Source organism: Hemibagrus wyckioides, linkage group LG10 (genome assembly GCF_019097595.1).
Source record: "Hemibagrus wyckioides isolate EC202008001 linkage group LG10, SWU_Hwy_1.0, whole genome shotgun sequence".
Lineage (NCBI taxonomy): Eukaryota > Metazoa > Chordata > Actinopteri > Siluriformes > Bagridae > Hemibagrus > Hemibagrus wyckioides.
Window position 1 is genome coordinate 3742501 of NC_080719.1, and position 26365 is coordinate 3768865.

The window sequence follows — 26365 nt, forward strand, 5'->3', positions numbered from 1 at the left end:
ATTGGTCACAGGCAGGCCATCATTCAGTGGAGTCTGAATCAGCTGTCGATCTCCGGCTCCGAGAGAAAAGAGCTTCTGCAAACACGGACACAAACAGTGAGGCCTGCATCAGCAATGAACAAGGCAACGAGACAGGAGACGTTACTCCTGATGACGTTTCGTTACATTAATAAGAGAGTCGAAACTGTGGAAAGCTTTAAAGCCACAACTTTAGAGGGAATCAGTGCCATGATGAGTAAAGAATAGCAGTGTTATAAACCACACTGCTCTCAGATGACTTTATGTGTATTTTTTTTAAATGCTTGTGTCATGCTGAATTTATCCCGGACTGTTACCACATCACAACCGAATTAATTTTAGCCAGCACGCTAGTAGTAGCGCGGAGAAAAACCCAAAATCATAGGTTTCCCCCAAAAATAAACCTGGCAAGCAGAGCAGCTGTCTACAGCAATACGAGTCCGAGTCGTCCTGCTGAGCGCAAACTCTCCCAGTGTGTGGGTTCTACAGAGCGACAAATCATGACGTGAAAGCTGGGTGCTGATGGATGCTATGATCCCTGATGTTTGTGTATGAGTGGAGGAGGAGTCGTCGTCGTCTGGTTGTTTCCTCCGGTTCGTAACTGTTTGATCTCGCTGAGCAGCTGGGAAGAATAAGGTCTGCAGGAGGGATTGTGAAATGGATCAGCGCATTACACCAAAACCTGTAAATTATTCTCAGGGTCCGACGTTTCAGATCATATTGGCCTGCATTCCTTCCGTCGGCCCTGAAACGGAAATTTTATTGATTTCCTTTAAACTTACAAGCTGTTCGGATTCGCCTGTGATGTTTAATGGCAAGTTTGGAAGGTTGATGAGAAGTTTGAGAGCCAGATACTGATTAAGAAACATTTGAACTACAAATATCTATAGAACTGGTTGAATTTAGATGGCACACGGCTAAGGTGTATAAACACACGTTATAGTTACAAAACAGTTACAAAATGAACACAAATGTACGAGTTCACAAAGAGGATGAGCGCTGCTGATCTTTTACAGAAATCACTGAGCACTCATTAAGACTCAAACAAACAGTATATAAAAAACGCCAAAGTTACAAATCTCTCCTCTAGTACTCAAGGCACTCGAGGTAATCATTTGAGAGCTACAACAATGCTAACAAGTGCACTATTTATATTTGTGGATTAACCTGAGGGGCTTCTGAAAGTACGGCATCAGTTCCAGTAAGGGAGCGTTGTGAGCATGGATGCTCCGGGTTTTTTTTTCAATGCATTGTGGGATATTTTTTATTAGCGAAAGTTCCAGCACACTGGAATGATTTTGTGATTCAGAGAAACAAATCCAGACTCCCTGATTAGCACCCTGACTCATGAAACGATGAGCTGATTGGGATGCTCCCGAGATCAGAGCAGGACAGCCAGACTGATAGAATAAACATCCAAACTGTGGTGTCCCACAAGGCTCAGTACTCGGTCCTCTCATTTTCTCCCTTTATATTCACTCTCTTGGCAAAGTTACATCCTCACATGGGTCAAGAGTGGTATCTCGCTTTCTTAGACATTTTATTTTATTTCTCTTAAATGTTTTCACAGCTAGTCAAGGTTTTTGCCTCATCTAAAATGTTTAATATACGTGGGTGGGGCAATGATGCACACTTATACCCAGACCCCTAAACATAAATTATTATATACACAATCCAAGACACGTGTATCCATGTATCCAGATGAGACTAAAATGCTTTGCTGAGTTTGAGTTTGGTGAAAAGCACCAGGTAATTCAGTCTGCAATTATTTTTTTGTTTAATTTTGAGGAGGAGGAGGTAGAAAAACAGATGGAAATAAAATCTCAGAGGCGTTCCTGTAAAACAGGAAGTGCATTTAGTCCTATCCAATTAGGGCAAAAGTCAATACATGAAAGCAAAAGCGGCAAGCAATATTGTTGTGCCTTTATTCTATATTTTTTCTGACTTTTATTAGCTTTAAAATGATAGAATCTCCTATCACAGCAAGGCATCTCCTGACACAGCAAGATAGCAAAAAAAGCTTTAAATGATAGAACTAGGTTATTGATGTTGGCATCTCTGAATGAGCAGAAGGTTCGAACTTCCTAAAATCATGCATTACGACTCCAGTTTAAATAAGGATGTGAGGAGAGGAGCCTCCTCCCTGACACAGCCACGCTCCCGAGCCGACCCGAGCGAGCCAATTAACCCCGGGCGACCCTCCGACGTTTGGAGGAACTGCTGTTCGGCTGAGTAATGTCTCACCTGGGAGCCTCCTGCTGTGGGCACGGTGCAGGTCAGGAGGTTCACCACCAAGCTTTCCATGGAGAAGTTCAGACTGTCGATGTAAACGGTGTAGATCAGCCCCAAACAGCCCTGAGGGAGAGAGGAGCATCAGTCTGTGTATATACAAAAGAAAAACCCCACACTGGTACAATTAACAGCACACATCTGATTGGAAAAAGTCTTTCTGGGTTGCACGTTACACACACCAAAGCATTTCAGAGAGTCTTAGTAAGATTTAATAGGGTTTTAGCATCATTAACAGGAAATGCCACCACCGAGACTAATTTCAGTCGCCAAAGAATGCGCCTTGAGTTCTACACACATCCATCTGATGAGTACGAGAGAATAACAATGTTTGCACAATAGAATCTGGGGGGAAAAGAAAAAAGAAACAGAGCTCCGGAGAGTGGACCAGGAGGGCAGAGAAGGACGAATCTGTCGCAGGTTCCTGCTGAGGAGTTCTTTGGTACGTAGCCATGATTGTAAACTTCATGGTGGTGTGACTACAGCGAATTTCAACTCTCGCATCACACGAGCTACCGCCTGGTAGAAAAGTGTTCAATTTGATTCAGTAGATTTCCTTAAACTAGATTAATTAATCTGCATTAATGACGCGCAAACATTTCAGAATCAGGTACAGTAAGTACTGATTCTCAAGGATGTCCAGAAGCAAGAGGAAGAGCAGTGGTGATGGAGGGGCCGCTAGGAAGGGCAATGCAATAACCATGGTAACAAAAGTGAAAATAATTGAGAGATTGGGCCGAGGCGAAAAGATGGTAGACTTCACTCGTTCTTATAACATGAACCGTTAGTTTTCATGCTTTACGTTGTATATTTGTGTTAAAGGTCTACAAGACTCACTTTGGAAATGCAAAAAAACTAAACAAAATAAACCGCTGTAAGCTGTAATGTAACTCGCCCGTTCGTTAGCCAGACCTCATTAGGTTGTCGCTCAGGAATCGTTATAATTCCTGCTCTAATCCTGTTTTTTGGAACATCTGCTTTGCTGCACTGAATATTAATGATGTGTGTATATGTGTTAAGGTGCTGTGAGAGTGGCAGACTGGTGTAGTTACACTATACCTGTATGTTTTGTGCTTGGGTCATGGTATTTTTCCTGCTTGTGTCATTTTCATTATTTCTCTTGTACTTTCTATTACTATTTCTGAAGAAAAAGTTCTGAAATTTATTACTCTTAGATTTTCCAAATTTACCTTTCGGGATTAATAAAACTCTTAACTCTCTCTCTCTCTCACCCTATATCTGTTTCTCTCTTACTCTCTCACCCTATGTCTGTCCCTCTTTCTCTCTCTTACTTTCTGTCTGTCTGTCTCTCTCTTTCACTCATTCTCTCTGTTGCTCACTCACCCTATGTCTGCCTCTGTCTCTCTCTCTCTCTCTCACCCTGTCTGCCTCTGTCTCTCTCTCTCTCTCACCCTATGTCTGCCTCTGTCTCTCTCTCTCTCTCACCCTATGTCTGCCTCTGTCTCTCTCTCTCTCTCTCGCCCTATGTCTGCCTCTCGCATTCTCCCTCTCTTTTACCCTATATCTGTCCCTCTTTCTCTCTCTTAATTTCTCCGTCTCTCTCTCTCTCACCCATTGTCTCACTCTCTCTTACCCTATGTGTTACTCTCTCTCTCTTTCACCCTATGTGTATCTCTCTTGCTCTCCTACCCTATGCCTGTCCTTCTTTCTCTTACTTTGTCTCTCTCTCTCTCTCTCTCTCACCCATTTACTGTCTGTCTCTCTCTCTCACTTTTACCCTATGTCTGTTTCTCTCTCTCTCTTTCTCTCTCTCTCTCTCTCACACACACACACACTTTGTGTGTGTCTTTCTCTCTCATATCTATCTAAACATCTCCTTAGCTGGAGATGTCAGCATTGCTGCTACAAAATGAAATGAATCAACCAATCAGAATTCATCTGCAGATATTAGAGGCCACAGACTATTAATCAAGAGGCAAAATGTGAGGATGAGGAAATGAAGAGCAGATAAAATGAAACCACAAACCCTACACATGCACCGCTACTGAAAAGGTTCTGATGTGTATACACACGCACACACACACACAGCTAATAAAAACCTGCTAGCTGCTGCGCTCGTCTGATGAAGTGCCTTTAATAAGGCCACCACTCGGACTCGCACTACGGCGACAAATTGACAAATAAACCCATGGAGACATTCTGTAGCATTGAAGACAATGTTGAAAGCAGGGGTCATTGCTTGTGTGTGTGTGTGTGTTACCCTGAATATTTCTGGGAAATCTAATCTGGAGACCAGGATTAGACTTTTGGGTGCAAACACTTGAGCTGGCTGGATCAGACCGTCCTCTTCCTCGTCTTCGTCTCCTTCACCTTGCAGCGTCTTCGTGCCCTGGAAGGAAAAGGGTGACGGAGGTGTAAAAGCTCATCAGATCGTTATGATGTGCAATGCTTACTATTAAAAAGAAAAACAAATCCAGGAAACATCATGAGAATGAATCATTCTCAGACTGAAACCTGGCCTCGCTCGTTTATAACTTATGTTCTTGGTCGCCTATGGCAACATCTTTTTAATATAAAGAAATTAAATGGCTGATATGTTATTTGAATTAGATCCTCATTGTGTTTCAGGGACTGAGATGATATCCATCAGATTTAGGGGATCTCACTGGATCACTCAGAGCTTAAACAAATCTGAGAAGGGAAGCTGAGGGAGAACATATACATATAAATATGATCATATGATTACAGCTAAACCCCAGCTTCATTCCACGACTAGTTCTCATGAACACAGTGTGGCAAACGTACAAAAAATGCTGATTCTGGCTGATGATTCACAATTCTGCTAAAAGATGAATCAGAAATGTTCACGAAAAGAAGTGACTCTTCATTTTTTTCCCAACAAAGACAGAACGAAAATAGCTCGAGCAAATCGAGTTATAGAATGAGCCCCGGCTGAGTCCGAGCCTCTCGAGGACGCACATGCTTAGATTAGGTTATGGGTTATGCTAATGACCCAAATCTGAGAGGAAATGAAATTCTGACCCATGTGTCGTCCTATTAATAGACCTCAAGAAAAACTGTGAAATTGAATTAGTGTATAATTGGCGAGAGTTTGGTCCAAGAGACCTCTCCAGTGGCCTGTGGGATGTAGATGTTAGTCTAACCTATGATGGCTTGTGATATTACGAACCGTGTTCCAAGATTCATTCAAGATTCAAGATTCAAGAAGCTTTATTGTCATTTCAACCACATATAGCTGACGCAGTACAAAGTGAAATGAAAAACGTTTCTCCAGGACCTGGTGCTACATAAACATACAACATAAAGATCAAACACAAAGCTAGGACCGAAAGTTCGTCCAAGCCACATAAAGTGTAAAGTGTGCAGCTAGGTGCAAACAAAGCAACGACAAGACAGTGCAAAAATAATAAATACAAAAAAGACAACACAAAACCACAGGACACTTAGCACTGAAAAAAAAAAGAAAAAGAATGTGCAATGAAATGTAAATGAAATGTAATAAAATGAGATGATGAACTTTGGGGCCTGACAACATGTATTGTGCAAAAAAAGCAGCAGGTGAGGTAGTGCAAAATAGAAATAAACAAATATAAATATAGCAGCAGATGAAAAACACAGGGGTTGAGGTAGTGCAATAAGTATCGAACAATATAAGTTGTGTGTGTGTGAGTGTGTCCCCACACAGGTGAGAGAGAGAGAGAGAGAGAAAGAGAGAGAGAGAGAGAGAAAGAGAGAGAGAGAGAGAGAATGTGGGTGTGTGTATGTGTGTGAGAGACAGAGAGTTATGTCCAGAGGCATGGAGGCTGGAAATCGAATCAATTACATTACACTCAGCCGAAGGAAATGTCATAATTACATGACAAATGTAAAAACTGAAATCTATGTAAAAAATCTAATATCCAACTTTCCTTTTATATGCCCAAAGAAAATTATGGACCCTTTTCACTCAATAAAATAAAATAAGATAAAATAAGATAAAATAAAATAAAAAATATAATCAAATAAAATAATAAAACATAAAATAAAATAAAAAAATCAAATAAAATAAAATAAAATAAAAAATAAAATAAAATTTAATAAAATGAAATCAAATCAAATAAAAAATCAATTAAAAAAATAAAGGAAAATCAAAGAAAAATCAAAGAAAAATAAAATAAAATAAAATAAAATAAAATAAAAAGAACATGGACGCAAGGCAGAATGTTCACCACAGAAACTCGAAAATTATCAGCAGGTTTTTCTCTTTGTCTCTGTCAAAGCTGCTGAGAATGAACTCGTTAAGGAGTCTAATTCAGCAACAAAGGACTTTGAGCAGAATAAAGGATATAAATTCTTCATGTAAGATTCCATTCACAGCTATCAGAGTTAGCAGTGAGGATGAGTAGCTCGATACGAAGTGTGTGTTTATTTCCACTAAAGATAAAAGTGTGGAGAGTTGAAAACATTTGGGAAAATCCTTATCACTCATAGCAAGCTAAAGAAGGCTAAAATTGCACTACAAAGTAGAAAAGATGATCTGAAGATGACGTTCAAACTAATTTCTACCTGCGGTTTAATCGCCTCGCCTCGCCTCGCCTCGCCGCACTGCACCGATTCCTTTACAGTTCGTCATTTTTCTATAATCTTTCTCATGTTGTTTGCTTTAGCGGAAAAACGTTCTCTCTGCTCAACAGTGCACAAAAAAAGGCCCATTGTATTTAAAATGCCAATTTGGGATCATGATTCATTCTTCACCGAGTTGAACTGCAAATACACCGGAAACTCGAAGAACGCGTATTTAACCTCACTGACTCATTTTTAATTTCCCTCTTCAAATATGAAACCAATATCGAGTACTGATGCGCCGAATCTGGTTCGAATTGCCCGCTTTGAGCCTCAATAAAGCACATAAGCTCGTATTGGTGGCCACCTTTCAAACCCCGCTGACTCGCCTCTTTATTGCCTTTTTGCTCAGACAATGAAAACATGCCATGAGAGCCACAGCATCTTCCGTGGGGAGCGCTGGGATTAAAATACCCCCACAGATGGGAAACACATTTCGGCGTTTTCGGGGAGGATTTGGCTCAATTACGAGGGAAAATACATTCCATGGCTGCTGCCTCCAATCAGATAAAAATGTACTTCAATTCTCTGAATTCTATAGTGTTCTATTAAACCGTGAATTAAACCTTGAGCTTCTAAAAATCGCACGGCTTTTTGGACTGGATTGATTTTTGCTGAGTCAGGGTTGGTTTCAGGATTAGTAGAAAACTAAATGACATACTTGTAAGTCTTCGGACTGTACACTGACCTTTTCACATCCTTAGCATAACTACCGTTACCTCAAACTACTGAATTCTCAATTCTGATTGGTCAGAAGGTTTCAATTATTTTTCCAGATATATTTCCAGAACTCGCAGGTTTATATTAATGTGCTCATTCTGTTATGTCATGTTATCGTTTCCATAGGAACAGATGAGATACATAATTTAAGCTTAATTATAGATGCTTATTTAGCCTCTATATGAGGATTCTCTAGGGTCAGTGCATGATAAGTTTTTTTTTCTCTCTCCAACTTCACAAGAAGGACACTGGTAAGAGATTATCGGTCTAAATAAGTTACAGAAATAAAAAAAAAGTCTACATTCCGAACATGATGTACTCAAGTCTGTAATGATTCATGATTGCTGAACCAGCCTGACTAAGCAGAAACCAGAATACTACTGACTAAAAGTTTGTGCACCCTGACCAACACTCCCATATGCCCTTGCTGATCTTCCCATTCCAGATTTACTTCCCTAGATCAAGCTCCACTCTTCTTTCACTAGATGTTGGAGCGTGGGTGTGGAGACCTGTGTTCTGTGAGATCAGACTCTGATGTCAGGATGTCGAGGAGACTCCAGGTCCAGATCATTCCTAAAAGGTGTTCGGTGGAGTTAGGGGTCTGTGCAGGACACTCAAGTTCTTTCATTTTCTCCAACCTTCACCTCAACCCCATGTCTTCATGGAGCTCGGTGCTTTGTGCACAACAGTTTCAAGCCTCTTAGTTCTAGTGAAGAGAACGCTAGGTATTTTGGTGACCTGTCTTCTTATATAAAGTAAAATTAGCATATTTCACAAATTATAGGTTATGCTAATCCATCAAGGACGTTTACTGGATCGGATTGAGCTGTATAGTCTGACCCCTTACTATCAGAATCAGCATTAACTTCTTCAGCAGTTTGAGCAACAGTAGCTCGTCTGTTGGATCGGATCACACGGGCCAGCCTTCTCTCCCCACGGGAATCAATGAGTCTTGGCCGCCCATGACCCTGTCACCGGTTCACCACTGTTCCTTCCTTGGACCACTTTTGATAGATACTGACCACTGCAGACCGGGAACACCCCACAAGAGCTGCAGTTTTGGAGATGCCCTGATCCAGTGGTCTAGCCATCACGATTCCCTTCATCAGGTATTTGGGTGACCTGTCGAGATGTCGAGATTCTTATATAATGTAAAATTAGCATATTTCACAAATTCTATGTGATGCTAATCCATTAAAGACGTTTAGTGTATCGGATTACAGTGTCCTATGAGTAAGAGGAATAAATAAAAAACAGAGAAGAGGGGCGTCGGGAGGCATAAGTCTTGTCTGATAATAAAGAATAATTCATCGGTGTTAATGGGTGTGATGACATTGCAGCTGCACACATCTGGGTGGCCTTCATCGCTCGATCTGGGAAGACAGATGAGGATTAAAGAAAGAACAAGACAACGACTCCCGCGAGAAGTCACAAAGGGAGGCAACAGCTGGGGGCCATCGAAGCCTCCAGACACGATGTGCTCTTCATCATCATCCTAACCAAACTGTTGTGTAACATTCAAAAGGACCAGGCCACAAAAGCCCAGCTGTCATTATTATGTCGTTATTGGAACACCTGGAATTTTTCATAACTCCGGCTCCAAAAATGTCTTACGCCTCCTTAATGTATGCCATATTAAACACTTATTTCATATACAACATTATGTAATGTTAAAATTGAATTCCAAACCAAGTTTATTGACAGAGGTCATTAGTGGAAAAAAGTATGTGCACCTCTGAGGAAAGAAACTGGGGGAGGAACAAAAGAAAATTCCTGAATCTGATTAAGGAAGCTGTATCGAAGAACATCCCAAGACTCCAGTTAATGCTGATAAACTCTAGATAACAACTTAATGTGATGTCATAATTTAGAGGAAGACTGACTCTGGGTTTTTAAATAGTCAGATTCCTGAATGCATCGGTAAACTAATTAACCTTTCCAAGCAGTCTAACTGTAAGATGTAATTTCACTGTGATTCACTGCATATCATCGAGCGACACGTTTGGTCTTAATGACCACCTTTGAATTCCAGATGCTGACCTGGCGTCCGAATGCTATTGTGAGGGTGTGCGACAGGATGTTTGATATACAGTCAAGTTTTTTTTTTACGCATTGTAACTTTGGAAACGAAACTGAACGGCTCCTTAAACATCTGAAGTAGTTTTTCATTTCCAGGAATAAACTTTATAGCTCCTGTTGTTGGAATTTTAGTGGAAGCTCGTTCTAAAGCCTCAAGCATGAAACTATCAAGGATCAAAACCATCGAGGGTGTGATCCGGGGTAATAATCTGGGCCGACGTGACAGAACGGAGAATACTCAGGACGCAGGAATCTCATGTATATTATGAGAGGGTTCTGAAAAGGAAGGGAACCAAGCTTGTGTGACATAAGGATATCATCATCCTCTTCTTCTTATTTCGGCTTTTTCCTTCAGGCGTCGCCACAGTGAATCATCTCTCTCCACCTATCCCTCTCTTCTGCATCCTCAACACTTGCACCCACTAGCTTCATATCCTCATTTATTCCATCCATATTCCTCCTCTGTGGCCTTCATCTTTTCCTCCTGCCTGGCAGCTCCATGTCCAACATTCTCCTACCAATATACTCCCTCCTCTGAACATGTCCAAACCATCTTAATCTGGTCCCCCAAACGTCCAACATGAGCTGTCCCTCTGATGTACTCGTTCCTAATCCTGTCCAACCGTGTCACTCCCAAAGAGAACCTCTTCAGCTCTGACTCCTGTCTCTTCCTCAGTGACACTATCTCTAAACCATACAGCATTTCCGGTCTCACCACTGTCTTGTACACCCTCCCCTTGATTCGCACTGATATTTTTCTATCACAATATTATCATCCTTACTCTCTTTTTGTTTCTAAGTCTTTCAAAATAGGCAAAAAAGAAAGATTTTGACCAAAGCAGACAAATATTTACTGATGATACGTAACAGTTTTTGACCCGAGTGTTCCTGCAAGGAGCATCAACAGAGAAAACATCAGCCACGTTGACAGCAGACATCCTACTTAATACAGGATTATATGGAATTTGTGCTGATATGGACTGCAGAATCACTTTAAAAAATTTTTTTTAAAAATCCACCGAGTTTTCGCAATCACCACAGCTGGTAATACTAAAATCACTTTTTGCTAGGCTTACAGTTCTTTAATAATATTTTACCCATCAAGCCTAAAGGAAACCGCAGGCTGTAACCAGAGCGCCAGACAGCCTCACCTGCAGGTTGACCTCAGCCTCGTAGAAGGTCAGACATGAGCAGTAGTGTCGGTCTGAGTCAATGTCCGTCAGCACCACTGTGAAGAACGTAGGAGGCTTCCTTTCACGAGATAGCTTCCATCCTCCTGGCTGACAGAACTGTGAAAGGAGAGCACATATGTACATGAGGTTAGATCACAAAGAATAAAGGGAGGGAGCTAAAGAACATCCTTGAGGGTTACACTGAAGGAGCTCCCTTAAAGGTACAACAGAAAACCGTTCCATTTATTGGTGGGAGATTTGTGAGTTTGAATTCAAAGGATGCCACATCTACTGGTGGCCAGGAAAGTTTCTACACTCTACTGTCCATCAGAGTGTCATGGGCATCTGTGAGCCGTGTATATTGAATAGAGTAGATAATGCTTTCCTCCATGTCTGTTTGATGAAGCATGAGCATGAGTTCATAAAGTTGTGGTAGTAATAATAGAGGGGGGAAAAAAAATCACCAAAAGTAGACAGGCACACCTCCACACCCATCTTCATTCAAAAGCTAAGTGATTTTTGGGCGTTTTTTTTGTCGACTGGTTGATTGGTGGTGTGGGTCATCTGTTCTATTTTTCGCCCAAGCTTGGTGGCACGATTTCTTGTGAGGACCCTTGACATGGAATGCTTGGCTTGGGTCAGTTCTTTGTAAGCAGCCATACAGTTTACATACGCTTCATATTGGGGCTATTTTTGGGTGGCTGGAACGGATTATCTGCATTTATTATTTCTTATGTCAAAATTCATTTCACAACACAAACTTTCATCTTAAGAACTCGCCTCCAGAAGCGATTAAATTCATATGCTGAGGTTCCACTGTATTTCAGACATTTAATCTTGCTGTGTCCTTGACCCTGTAGAGATCTTTACTGGTTATAATACTAATTCCTTATAAACACTACAAACATCCAACTACTCGTTCTTGAGACATGCTAATAAAGAATCCCAGACAGACAGATATAAAAATCACCAATTTTCATTACAGATAACTCTGAGGTCATACTCTATAAGGCTGAAGAGCATGTGAACACCTGAATATTAAACCCTCTATTCTAAAATCTTGGATAATAATATTTAGTTGTTCTCCCTTCACTGTACATTCTTGAAGGTAGTGAAGGTGTTCCACTAGCTTTGGAACCTGCTTGTTGGGATCTGTTCTGTTAACCACCAGAACACAAGAGGTTGTGCGCCAGAGACTGGTTACCGCCGTCATGCCGGTTCATGCCAAAGGTGTTCAATGGGGTTCAGGTCAGGGCTCTGGGCAAAACACTCAAGGTCTTCCACTGAAACTTTGGCAAACCATGTCTTTATGAGTTTCGATTTCTTGTTCCAGGGAAGGGAAATTGTAAAGCTGCAGCATACAAAGACATTCTAGATAATTGTGTGCTAACCATAAAGCTGGTGGCAAAAGACCCTCATGAGTGTGATGGTTAAATGCCTGCATACTTTTGGCTCTTTGATGTATTTCTGGAAACTCAATAAAAGGGAATTCTAAAACAAACAAACAAAAAATCCCAGCATCTAGTCCCAGAGTGTTCAGAGCCCTTACTGGAATAAGATCTGAGTAGGGACTTTTGTTAGGTCCTGGCAAACTGGTTACCTATAATCGTAAACTGGTCGGTGGAAACCTAGTAGCAGGATGTCCTCTTTCAGCTACTACATAATCCCCTCATCAGAGAGCAGGAAATGGCACTTATCCGCTTTCCTTGCCCCTCGCTCCAAACACCTACATTCCCGTTCAGAAATTTCTACTCACACTGAGGAGTATAAGATCAGGAAACATCAAGCTATGGCCTCGTGTTAAGGTTAAAGTAATTATGTTTCATTTGTACCACCACTTGCTTCTACAAACAGTAAGGGCTATTAAGATGACACAGATTTAGCCCAATCAGAGATACGGAACCACAAACTGGTTCTTCGGCAGGGGCTAGCAGGTGTCCTGCAGAATTCCGGACTGTATCTGAGTCAGAGTCAGGGAAACGAGCAACGTGCGATGATCAAGCATGAGCATGCGCTGCCTTACGTTAGTTGTGTCACGTTTACAACAAGTGTCCGTTATGTTATTTGTGGATGAGAGGAACAGAGAAGAAGTACAATGAGAGGCAGAGAAAGCAAAAGAGTGGTGGAGCAACCCGAGGGCTTGAACCAGGATGTCACAGACCAACAGCAGACACAATAGCAGGCAGGAAGTTTCTAACACCGCAAGGCAGCGGAGGGAAAAGCAGAATGCTCCGAGGCATCATCAGATCGGGACAGGTGCCAGGAAAGTTACGGAAAATATGAAAATATGCAAAGTATGTGGTCAATATCCAGAGGGAAACAGATAAACAATGCAGATGGATATGGAAAGAATAGATAGAGAAGAGTGGGTCGCATCAACAGCTTTTTCCTCTGAATGGTCAGAAAACAGAACTGGAAAGAGACTAAATGTCTAGAATTGCCAGAATTCTGACATGGGAGTCAAACACTAGAAATATAATCCTCAATTTGTGTACGGTTCAATCAATCACAGAATAAAATCCGTATAAAACAATGATCGTGATAGAAGTCATTTGTACATGCCTGTCTGATGAGTACAGGAATATTAGCTTAAGCTAGGCTTTGTTCATGGGGTCAGGAGGGACCTCGGCAGCCAGGCTGGACTCAGGGCTGGGACACGTTTCAGAGAAACACGCCAAAACTGTCTGCTGTATTCGATCACTACGGACAGCCAACAATGAAGTCAGGTCCCATGACAAGCTGTCATCCTGACCGCACTTATAATATCTGATTCATAATGATAAATTTCTATTTCAGGATGTCTGACTGCATTTCTTAGAAAAAGTCTGGAGATTGTTACAGAAAACAAAACCACTAAAGCAATACCCTTTGCAGGAAAACACCAGGGATGCTCTGATCTGATCATATTTTCTGTGGTGGTAATGTTGGATCGGATATTAAGGGAGAAAAAAAAGAGGAAAAAAACAAATGCAACAAACTGTGCTCGACAAACATCACAGAAATGTTGCGTAAAGTAGGTTACGCAATAACATCAGCGTTTAAAGATTAAAAATGTTAAAATGTTATAGAGACGTGTTAAACCAGGCGGTTGCTAGGCTGTTCCTATGATATTCCAATTATACGGTTGCTATGGAATTCCACCTTGTTGCTAGGGTATTGCTGGGGTGCTCGAGGTGGCTTGCTATGACATTCCAGTTGGTTTCAAGAATCTTACACACTGCTTGTTATGGTATTCCAGCTGGCTTTAGGGTGTTGCTAAGTGGTGGTTATGGTACAAGTGGTTGCTAGGGGGTTGCTATGATATTCCAGGAGACTGCCACGGTGTTACTAGCTGGATGCTATCATATCCCAAGGGGTTGCTAGGGTGATAGTACTTGGTTGCTATGGCATTCCAAGAGTTTGCCACTGTGTGACTAGTTGGATGCTATCATATCCCAAGGGGTTGCTAGGGTGATAGTACTTGGTTGCTATGGCATTCCAAGAGTTTGCCACTGTGTGACTAGTTGGATGCTATCATATCCCAAGGGGTTGCTAGGGTGATAGTACTTGGTTGCTATGGCATTCCAAGAGTTTGCCACTGTGTGACTAGTTGGATGCTATCATATCCCAAGTGGTTGCTAGGGTGATAGTACTTGGTTGGCATGGCATCCCAGGAGTTTGCCAGGGTGTAGCCATGTGGTTAATATGGTTATTATATAATCCCACATGGTTTTTAGGGTGTTTCTTGATGTTTGTTTTGGTATTTCAGAATGTATAAGAGAGTGTTGCTGCATGGTTGATAGGTTGTTGCGAGCTGGTTGCTACAGTGTTTAAAGTGGCTGCTAGGGAGTTGCTAAGCGATTCCCATGCCATTCCATGTGTTTTCTAGGTTGTTGCTGTGGTATTACAGGTTACATTACATTTATGGCATTTGGCACACACCCTTCCGTTTCCCAGAGCAACTTACATTTATCACATTTATACAAGTGAGTAGTTAATGGCCTCGCTCAGGGGACCAGCAGCGGCAGCTTGGTGGATCTGGGATTTGAACTCACACCATTTTGACACCCAGCTGGCTGGTATGCTATCCCAGGTTGTGGCTAGGTTGTAAGTCTAGCCAGTACAGATCAGAATAGTTGGACTACAGATCAGAATGGTGAGAAATCAAATCCCAGAGCCACCAAGCTGCCACTGCTGGTACCCTGAGCAAGGCCCTTAACTGCTCACTTGTATAAATGTAAGTCGCTCTGGATAAGGGTGTGTGCCAAATGCTGTACTATTGAACCTCAGCTTCTACCACAGTTTCTAGCATGTCAACTGTGTTCCAAATGGTTCATAGAGTGTTAGTGGGTGATGCGGAGCAGCTTTAATAGACTGAAGTACGTCTGAATTAACACAGCAAATCATATGAAGGCAGAACCAACAGAACTATTCCCTGTATACTCCTAAATGGGGAACAACACACAATTTTAGCAGACATTCCTGGCAATAATAACAATGCTGATCTTTACTTAAATCATTTATGTATTTGCTATTCATGTAGGATCTACGACCGGGCCAAACTTAGTGGTTCTGTGTCAAAAAATGTGATGCATAAAAAAGAGATAGGTGTACAAACAACAGTATGATGCCTTTGTCAGGTCAACCTAATAAAACACTTTAACGCATCACACAAAGGAATGCTAAGAATTTATTTAGGCTAGCGGTGCTCACAGTGTGACATGTACCACAGAAACAGAAAGGCTGTGAAGGGTAAAGAGGCAAAGCAGAGTGATACGAGGGCACAAGTGACTCTATAAACAGATTTCTGATAAGAAACCCACGCTACTGTAAGCTCATAAGTGACCTCTGTACAAAGTACAGAGCGGCCAGGAAAAGAATTCTCATAACAGTCTAACTAACGTTCTTGCCCCCCCCACACACACAGAACCAGCTGAGTCATATCAAAGACATAACACATCCTGCACTCAGTTTAGATCCCAGTCAAGTGACAATGGCACTTCAAGTGTCCTGCGTTTGTGATGTCAATAAGCCCGATAACATTTTCGCTGAGGGTTCCTAGTCATGTGGACATGCCGCCCGTTCCACAAAGCGATACCGGATCTGCGGCTTGACCTGTTAAGAATCGGTGCAAGCTGAGCAAGCATGAAGAACAGGGCAACCAAATTAGACCTTCATCTGCTGTCTGGCCTATTCGATTACTTGGGTGCCTCTATAGTGACGGCTGTAAATAGTGTAAAAGCATTGTCCCAGTCTGGAGGACAAAGAGGACATGCGGTCGTGATCTGATCGTCGGGCTGTCAGGTGTAAGCTGTTGGCTTGGAACAGCCTTGTAGGGTTCTTTGGTATTGTCGAAATGCAAATCCAGCATTTTTCGCCCTATTTGGAGGAGATTACTTTCTCTGCATGACATCTACTTTTTATAGAGCTACCCAGTTTCTGCTTGGTCGTTTTGCAGATGAACCTGGATGTCTGCAATACGTATTCTGTTTGAAATCCATCTATCCATCCATTTTCTATACCCACTTTATTCCTTATTAGGGCCACGGGGATCTGCTGGAGCCTATCCTAGCACACATTGGGTGAAAGGCACCCTGGACAGGTCACCAGTCCATCACAGGGGCACATAACGTGAAAACAACCTAATGTATATGTTTTTGGACTGTGGGAGGAAACCGGAGTACCCCCACGCAAACATGGGGGGGAACATGCAAACTCCACACAGAAAGGCCCCTGTCTGTTCGAACCCGGGATTCGAACCCAGGACCTTCTTGCTGTAAGGCAACAGTGCTAACCACTAACCCCTGTTTGAAATCCATTTAAGGTTTAATATTATTAGATCATTAACCAGGTGAATTATTTATTTATCAGCATTTAATATTGAAGGTTAAAGAGCAGACGGTGATATCGGATATAACCAATCCCCTTGTGATATCTCTCTGTGTAGATTTCTCAATTTAGGAAGTGTTTCATATGGAGATGTGCCCTGGACAACTAAATACAGTGAGTAGCATCGGCCAAAAACATTCCGTTGCCTAATGCCAAACCAAATCCATGTCTGTCTAATCGGATGGAATTAAAATGATCAGACCATGACCGAGTTGGTCCAAAAACAGACTGTAAAAAAAAAAAGAAAACCCATGTCAGTGCAAAAACCTGGATGAGGAGCTCTGTATAAATCTTACAGTAATCCTGTCTGTTTAGGCATTTTGTTCAGATAGAAACGTGGAACTTTTAAGTAAGAAGAACCAATGAGTTATCGTCAGCTGACTAGTGTTCACACTGTGGCCTGATACAAATTAATCCTCTTATTTAGATGGACAAACAGCATTAAAAATAACCCTAAATTCCAAGAATGGAAAAAAACAGTGTATTCATGGAAGACAAAACAATGACATAAATGAAAGAGGAGGAAAGGGGGTGACACAAGAGACCCCCCTAGCCATCCTCCAGGTCTTCAGCCAAAACCAGACTTTTACTAAGTAGCTCGCGGCTGGATGTTGAACTCTAGACATGTGAAAGGTTTATTTCTGTCAGCTAGGGCCAGCGCCGGCATCAGGTCTGAGCGAGGAAGTGCTCAGCTGAGCCAAAATGAATGCTCTATTCATAGGCTGAAAACTCCCCACGTGAAAACTTCCTTCGAGCATCTTCAGGGTCAGAGCTAAAGGAAGACAGAAAAAATAACCCTCTAATGCATGACTGTATGTAATCTACACAAAGCAGCTCCATGGTGCGGTGATTTGTTCACCACAACATTTCAGCCAAATTGTACAAAAATCGCTCGAGTATTGTTCTCTACACAATTCCAGCTGGGTATGCCATTGGCTCGGTTATGCAATCCTGCAGACATGGTTCAATTTAGGGACAGATATTTTTAGCGGGTCACGAAAGACGTCTATAATTCACCACATATCTTAGGGAAAGTAATATAAAGACACCAGAAGTGGAACGTTAGCAATAACCAGATTTCCGCACACTATCATTTAGATCTGTAATTTGGTGTGTTGTTTTAATGCGAGTTACAATCACAGTCAGATGTTTACAGATGTGATTTTCTATTCACTCGAGACATTGTGCAAAAACACGGACATGACACTCTAGCAAACTCAGGAAAGCCCTGATGAATATTCCTCATGTTATCAAAAGACATACTACATATTAGATATTCCAGTTATTTATAAACCTGGGCCTTTTCCAAATGGTCCGTCATTACTAGAACAAAAAGTAACCGTCATTCAACGCCAGCACCAACAACAACAACACCAACAACAACAACCACAATAAAAATAAAATCTCATTTTAATAAGTTCAGCAGGCCAGTGGAGTGTAAACACCTTTGTCCTGAGCTAAAGTGATGCACAATACAGGCCTGCGTCACCCAGCAGCCCCCTGCCTGTAAACGGAGCGATAACGCATCAGGGACAGGTGCTTCCTGTGAGTCACAGAGCACTGAGCTCAGCCCCTTCATCGTTCTCTCCAATCAGCGAGCTAGCTTATGTCCTTTTGTCTTCTTCACCTGACAAAACAAAAGCTGCAGGTTGGCTACAACCTGACATCATGGGCTGCTGTGAGGTCCTTCACTCTCTACCCAGGAAGAAAAACATGAACCCTGATTCTGCCTGGAAATTCTGCCCACCTCCGCACTCTTGAAACAATGGACAAGCTCTATGCAGCGATCACTGACCTATCAACTCGACTCAAGAGCTGTTTTTCTCCTGCAGACATAGATGAGGGTAAACAAAGTGCACCTGAACAGGACAAAATACGATGGTATTGGTACTGGGTACTGGATAAACAGCCGGACTGAGGTTCATTCTCACGGACAAAACTCAAAATCTGGGTGCAAACACCTAAAAAGTACTTTCAGTATTTTGTTCTCATATCAGATGGTACCTTTAGTAGAGTCCTTGCGTATTTGATTTACAGCTGATTCAACAGTTACAGCAGTGAGGCTCTACATGACACAATGCAACTGCAACCAATCAAACCTGTCTCCACCCACAGTGCAACTGTAATCAATCCAACCTCTGTCTCCACCCACAATGCAATTGTAACCAATCAAACCTCTGTCTCCACCCACATTGCAACTGCAATCAATAAAACCTCTGTCCCCACCCACAGTGCAACTGTAATGAATCAAACCTCTGCCTCCACCTACAATGCAACTGCAATCAATGAAACCTTTGTCTCCACCCACAATGCAACTACAACTACTTAAACCACAGTTCCCACCATAAAGCCATAATAACCAATAACAGCATAGGCCCGCCCACCAATTACCAGGAGATTATGAGTTCAAATCCTGAAAATGTTACAGCCATCCATTTCAGAGAGCCATGTGACCTCTGGGATAGTGTGAGGAATGGTGCTCTCTCTCCCTTTCCTCCTGTCAATCAACCCAGCCTACTGTAGGCACCTGTGGGCTCATGTATGTGGAAAAGAGCTTTCCTCCGGCTGTATTACTCTACCCTGTGACGCAGCAGGAGAAGCATTTCGAAAAGATGCCTTAATGATATCTAGAACCAAAATAATGCTAGGTTTCCCTAACTTCATCAGCATTACTACAGCAGGTGAAGAGTCCAGGACTCCAGTGAGATATAAAAGAGAAAAAATCTCTCCTGTTTTTATGTTTTTTTTTAGTGGTACTGTGCGTAAGCAAGCGCTGACAGGAAATCTTTGGCTTGTTTTGACTCACTGAAACTGGCTCTGGGTACACACTATTTCCTGTTCGGTCCCTGGTCAGGAAATAACAGGACACTCGGTGTGTATATATGGTCTACTGTTTGGTCATGACTTAGTTGTCTATTAGCAAGAAATGGCATATTCAAACTACGAAATATAGCACATTTTAATTCCATCCATTTTCTATACCCTAATCACGGGGATCTGCTGGAGTCTATCCCAGCACACACTGGGTGAAAGGCAGGGGTACACCCTGGACAGGTCGCCAGTTCATCACAGGGCCACACATATAAACCGACAACCACACACACTCACTCCTATGGGCAATTTAGAATTACCAATCAACCTAACGTACATGTTTCTGGACTGTGGGAGTAAATCCATGCAGGCACGGGGAGAACATGCAAACTCCACACAGAAAGGCCCCTGCCTGTTCGAACCCGGGATTCGAACCCAGGACCTTCCTGCTGTGAGGCAACCACTGTGCTGCCCCACGTTTTAATTCCATTAAAGGAAATAAAAACAATCAAACAAATAAACACATTCCTGTGATTAAAAATAATTTCTTTAACCCTACTAATAAATTCCTAACATGCTCATCATTCTGCAAAAAATGTGCCTTAATCAACTGATACATAAACACACTCCTCTTGACGGTAACAATACGTACGGTCGTAAAAAATACAACGAAATACGATCTAGTGTTGACTTTAAAAAATGCACCCTGGTGTGTGTGTGTTTGTGTGTCCTCAGGGAAGCGGTTCAATTAGACAGCAGACAGCCTACAGACCAAACTACAACCATGGACACATTTTTCCCGGAAGTACGTGCCACATTCCACATTACAACCGGGATCCAGGAGGGGGAAAGAAAAGAGCGGTTCAAAAAGTCAAAGCCAGCACACAAGCAAGATGACACAAACATTTACAATCTGCCCCGTGCTGAGAGGTCAAATTCCTTCGTTATGGGACGTCGGGCCCTAAAAAGGAATAGTGTGTTTCATCGCCCGGGTCTCTCAAAACAAAGCAGAAGATTAAAAACTGGACTGGATCTTCAAAGAATGCTGTGTTACGCGTTTCGGCCGTCAGAAAGATTAAGGGTGTTCTCGAAAAAATTCGACGTTTGTTTTCTTAATCATCAAATAAACCATTAGAAATGACGAGAGTATCAGTGTGCATGAGAGGATGTTCCCAAAACGCTTTATTCGCTCTGACTTTTTTACGAGATACGAAAATGTTTTCGTTTAGGCTTAAAAGAAAGAGGACACATTAATCCACTTTACGTGAAGACGGAAGACAAACACTGAGGGATGAAGCCGTAAAAAAAAAAAGGAAAGACAAACAAATCAGCGAGGACGCCGAGACAGGAGCGTGCCCTCTCCTGTGCATTAACAGAGGAGGAGGGGGGGTGTTTAAAGCTCTTAGAAACGCCTGTGTAATGCTGCGTTTCCATTAGATACATGTCCTCAGGCTGGTCCGGGGATAACGAGTGCAGGCCAGGTTTCAGGTTCAAAGCGGGACGTGTGACACGAGGTGCCAATAAATATGACACACATTCCTGTTATGATGGGCAGTGGACCTCGTGTGCCGAGGCAGTAAACAGGTAAGGGCTGCTGTGAAGAGGAGGATAAGACAGAGAGAGAGAGAGCAGGAAAATGAGTGAGGAATGATCACCTGAGTAACAACGGATGTGAAAGACGTCTACACTGAATACTCCCACGTTTACACACAACTCATCTCCATCAGGGTCAATATCTACAAAATCTACCTATAATAACTACCTCTAATATCTATAATACCCATCTAATTATAATATCTAACTACCCATCAATTAATCTAACAATCTATCTATCCATCCATTCATCGATCAATCCTCCAGTCTATCTATCTATCTATCTATCTATCTATCTATCTATCTATCTGTCCACATAACTATCAATATACCCATTAATCTCTGTCTATCTGTTTATCTATCTGTCGGTCTATCTATCCATCCATCCATCCATCTATCTATCAATATACCCATTAATCTCTATCTATCTATCTATCTATCTATCTATCTATCTATCTATCTATCTATCTATCTATCTATCTATCTATCTATCTATATACCCATTAATCTCTGTCTATCTGTTTATCTATCTGTCGGTCTATCTATCCATCCATCCATCCATCCATCCATCCATCCATCCATCCATCCACATATCAATATACCCATTAATCTCTGTCTATCTGGCAGTCTATCTGGCAGTCTATCTATCTATCTATCTATCTATCTATCTATCTATCTATCTATCTATCTATCCATCCATCCATCCATCCATCCATCCATCCATCCATCCATCCATTAATCTCTGTCTGTCTGTCTGTCTGTTTGTCCTTCCATCCATCCATGTATCAATAAATATACCCATTAATCTCTATACATCCATCCATCCATCCATCCATCCATGAATGAATTTTCCAGGTGGAATCACTTTAACTCAACTCAAAAATTGAAGAATTTCTTTATATGCTGCCTGAGGCCCACTCTCTTCCCAAATCTTTCTCTCTCTCTCTCTCTCTCTCTCTCTCTCTCTCACACACACACACACACACACACACAGAGTTCAGTCATAACCCTGTGTAATAACACGTGACTCAGTGTGTTAGACTGCAGGTCCTGCCCGGGAGCAGTGTCTCACTGTCCTGCGTTCAATCAGTTACTCTTCACCTGAACAGTGGGGAGTCATGTAAGGACACGCTGGTGTAGTTGGTCAGTAACTCAGTGACTCTGCGTTTTTTTGAGGACACTGAATACCTACATTATGATTTTTTTACACTTCAGCAGAGATCGAGGCCAAAAACGTTCACTGTCTGTCTCGAGATTGGTCAGCAGTCTTGAGTCTGATTGGTCATATGGTGTGGATTAATTTTCAGTAACAGGAGCAAGCCACAGGTTTATGGTGTAAGCGCTTTGTAACAGTCATCAGGACAGGAGTTTATGCTTTCTGGTTTTTTCCAGTTACACTACAAGCTGGGGTTTTTTTGGGGTTTTTTGAGAGAGAGAGAGAGAGAGAGAGAGACGTAAGTGAGAACAGGAACTACACTATATTACCAAAAGTTTTGGGACACGCATCCAAATCATTGAATTCAGGTGTTGTTTTTCAGGGTTTGGGCTCGGCCCCTTAGTTCCAGTGAAAGGAACTCTTAATGTTTCAGCATACCAAGACATTCTGGACAATTTCATGCTCCCAACTTTGTGGGAACAGTTTGGGTTGACAGGGTGTGTTCATTTTCTGTCGTGTTTTTCTCCATACAAATGATCCTCTCTTGTTTTCGATCCTCCAGCCTGTGTACGGTTGTGTTGCCACTGTGCAACACAATTAAAAAGCTTTAACTGACCCTTAACAAGAAAGCAATGTCTCATAACTGCAAATCGTGGTCTAATAAAAAGCTTCAGCTCGTACCATCAACACCTGAGGGCAGGGGAATATGTGGGCTGACCTTTCTCCGCTCTGTGTAACGAGCGTCTCTGTGTCTCTCGGTCGTCCCTGCCGAGCTGTTTAGGTGAAGAGAATTCTCTGAAGGGCACACGGGTTCAAATCGGCACGCAAACAGCAGAGCTGATTCACTTCCTTCAAGATTAAAAACACCTTCGTAGGCAAGTGTTGCAAATATGTTCATGGGGGTCTTTTTTTTGGTTAAAATTTGGAACATTCCTCATCTGTAGTTATTTAGAGCACTGGGTGGCAGCTGTGGCCGCGAGATGCTTGAACCATTCTGTTCGCTTTATCTAATCCCATGTGAGATCTTCGCAGTGTGAAGAAAGTCTGCAAACAATACAGAGGAGAATAAAAAAAATGGACATAAAAAATTTGCAGAACTATAGGATATAGTGAGAGAGAGAGAGACAGAGAGAGAGACTGTGTGTGTGAGAGAGAGAGAGAGAGAGAGAGAGAGAGAGAGACTCTGAGAAAGAGAGACAGAGAGACTGAGAAAAAGAGAGAGAGAGACAGAGAGACTGTGAGATAGATAGATAGATAGATAGAGAGAGAGAGAGAGAGAGAGAGACAAAGAGAGACAAAGAGAGACAGAGCGAGACAGAGACTGTGAGAGACAGAGAGAGACTGAGATAGATAGATAGATAGATAGATAGATAGATAGATAGATAGATAGATAGATAGATAGATAGATAGATAGATAGATAGATAGATAGATGGATGGATAGAGAGACTGGGTGTGCAAGTGTGAAGAGAGTCTGCAAACAATACAGCATAAAAAAATGGACATAAAAAATTTGCAGAACTTTAGAATATCTGTTAAGAGAAATCTTCAAAGGAAGAATTGAAGTAAAAAAGCCACAGAAACACAGTGGAAGGACGTCTGGACGCTGGACTGTTTCGTTTCGGCCCCCCAGCAAACAATTAACATGAGAAGGCTGTTAACATTGCTGAAATGTTTGTAGCCTCTTGAATTGTAAGCATAAAACTGACCCAGAACACAGAGAGATTCCTGACACGCAAAAGGCGTATAAAAAAATAAAAAAAATAAAAATACTGCAGAACTGCTGGACCGGACCACAACAGCGGAGTGCTGCATGAGACCGGGAGGCAGAAGTGGAGGGATCAACAACATCTGGCGAGCGCAGAGTTGTTTGTCTGAACATCCCGGAGCTCTCGGGCTATATTTAGGAGCGCTCCACATGTTGGTGTGTGTTTCTGAGATGGACTGGAGAGAGGATTATAGTGGAGGTGGGGGGGGGGGGGTGCAGTCACTAGCACTACACACACACACAAGTTTCTTTTCTGCACTGACAAGCAAGTTTTGAAGAAGAATCCAGGCTACAGATTAAGTTTGTGAGATTGAACTTGTGCCCTGTAACTACTGCTGATTCATGATGTATGAAATATGTGGTAGCACTGGTAGCTCAGGGATGTGATAGCTTAGTGGTTAAGGTGTTGGGCTACTGATTGGAAGGCTGTGAGTTCGAATCCAAGCTCCACCAAGCTGCCACCACTGGGCCCTTGGGCAATTGCTCAGTTTGATGATTAAAAACGTAGGACTGTGGAGGGGGCGTAAACCGCACCGATGCTGACTCTAGAGGAAAAATTAAGTGGGTGTGGCCAGATTTCAGTGTGACCCGTACATCATTTTGGGGAGGGGGGGTTGAGGTGGAGAAGACCAGTAACTCTTTCCAGATTGGCTGCTAGTTATGTTAACCACATCAGCGATGAACTGTAAATATACATAACCAATTATTATCTGTAACTAATCTTACAAAGCTGTAAATATACACAAATTCACCTCGTTCAGCGCTTGGCTTCATCTTCTTAATCAAAGACAAACGAAAGGAAGCTGAGCTGCATCAGAGGAAGATGTTCTGTTGAAGATGAAGGTGGAAAGGAAACACGACCACGCTTTCCGACTAACATTTCAACTAGTTCTCATCATCATCACGGTCTCAAACCTGGAACTGACTGTGTGAGGAGCATGTAAAGCGTATCCAACCTCAATAAAGTAAATCAAATCTTCGTAATAAAGGATTTCATAGACACATGGATATCAAAGCTGTTTTGATATCCCGATATTTGGCAAGCGTCCTTATCCACTTACAGTTTATCTCATCTTATACAACTGAGGATTAAGAGCTTTGCTCAGAGGTCCAGCAGTGGCAGCTTTCAGTAAAGCTGGGATTTGAACTCACAACCTTCTGATTGATAGTCCAACACCTTAACCACTGAGCTACCACATCCTCTAAACACAAACCAGACCAGATGTTGTGTAAGCAAGAACCCAAGATAGATTGCTGAGTTCTGCTCAGTTCTTGAGAACTCTCACTGTTACAAAGCGCTGACAGTCAAGACTTCTTCTATAAATAAACGTTTCCTCCCAATAAAAACACATTAGTGATTAAACATCATGTTTCTTTTGTTTTGTTTTTTTTTAACAAATCTCTTGTCCAAGCAAAAGCATCTCCTGTACAAGAAGAATGATTATTATGGTTTCTTTCTTATACAGACTCAGAGCTTTTTCTCAGGGTTGTTCATTAGGGAATTAAATCTAATTTCAGTAAAGTTGCTTTGGGACCAAACCTAGTGTTAAAAAGATTCTAAAAATTAAATTGAACAGAATGCAAAGAATTTTCAAACGGAAATGAAATATCGAGATTGTGATGAACGATGTAATGGTTGAGATATGGTGGATTCTGTAAAATATTTCTTTTTTATATGCACTTCCAGGCCAAAATAAAAAGGGGCACACACTTTGATCATGGCACGCATTCGCAGTAGCATGGTTTTGAGGAGCTTACGCGAGGTCGCAGCATTTATTTCTCCCCAGAATGGCATTAAATTCTTGCCAAGATCTGGTATTGATGATGTGAGAGTCTCCAGCACATCCCAAAGATTCTCAACGGGGTTAAGATTTGGACTCTGTGGTGGCCAGTGATGGTGTGTAAATGAGGTCCCCTGAACAACTCTTTCACAATTTACGCCTGATGATGATGATGATGATGTTCTCTTGGCTTCCCAGTGTTTGGGGTCACCACAGCGGATCATTTGGTCAGCATGTTTGGGTTTTGGCACAGGTTTTTTATACGCCGGATGCCCTTCCTGACGCAACCCTCCTATTTAATCCGGGCTTGGGACCGGCACTGAGAGTTAACTCTTCAGTGGCTGGGTTAGCTCACTGTATGGGAATCAAACCCGGGCCATGGCAATCGAGCCCGGGCCACGGCAATGAGAGTGAGGGATCCTGCTGCTGGACCACCGGGAGCCACCATCTTTCACAATTTAAGCCTGAGGAACCTTGTTATTGTCATCTTGGAGCATATCAAATGATGGAAAAACCCGGTCATTCACT

General features: G+C 42.1%; 1 protein-coding gene across 6 annotated transcripts in view; it reads right to left on the reverse strand.

Moving 5' to 3' along the window:
• Positions 1–26365, reverse strand: part of sbf2 (SET binding factor 2) — a 118052-nt gene that overhangs the window by 71180 nt on the left and 20507 nt on the right. For all 6 annotated transcript variants that reach the window (XM_058400676.1, XM_058400675.1, XM_058400680.1 and 3 more), the window contains 4 exons: positions 10842–10979; positions 4529–4657; positions 2263–2373; positions 1–75 (listed from right to left, as the gene is read on the reverse strand). The exon at positions 1–75 is cut by the window's left edge and continues 31 nt beyond it. In XM_058400676.1, coding sequence (XP_058256659.1) covers positions 1–75; positions 2263–2373; positions 4529–4657; positions 10842–10979 — 453 coding nt within the window. The remainder of the gene's footprint in view (positions 76–2262; positions 2374–4528; positions 4658–10841; positions 10980–26365) is intronic.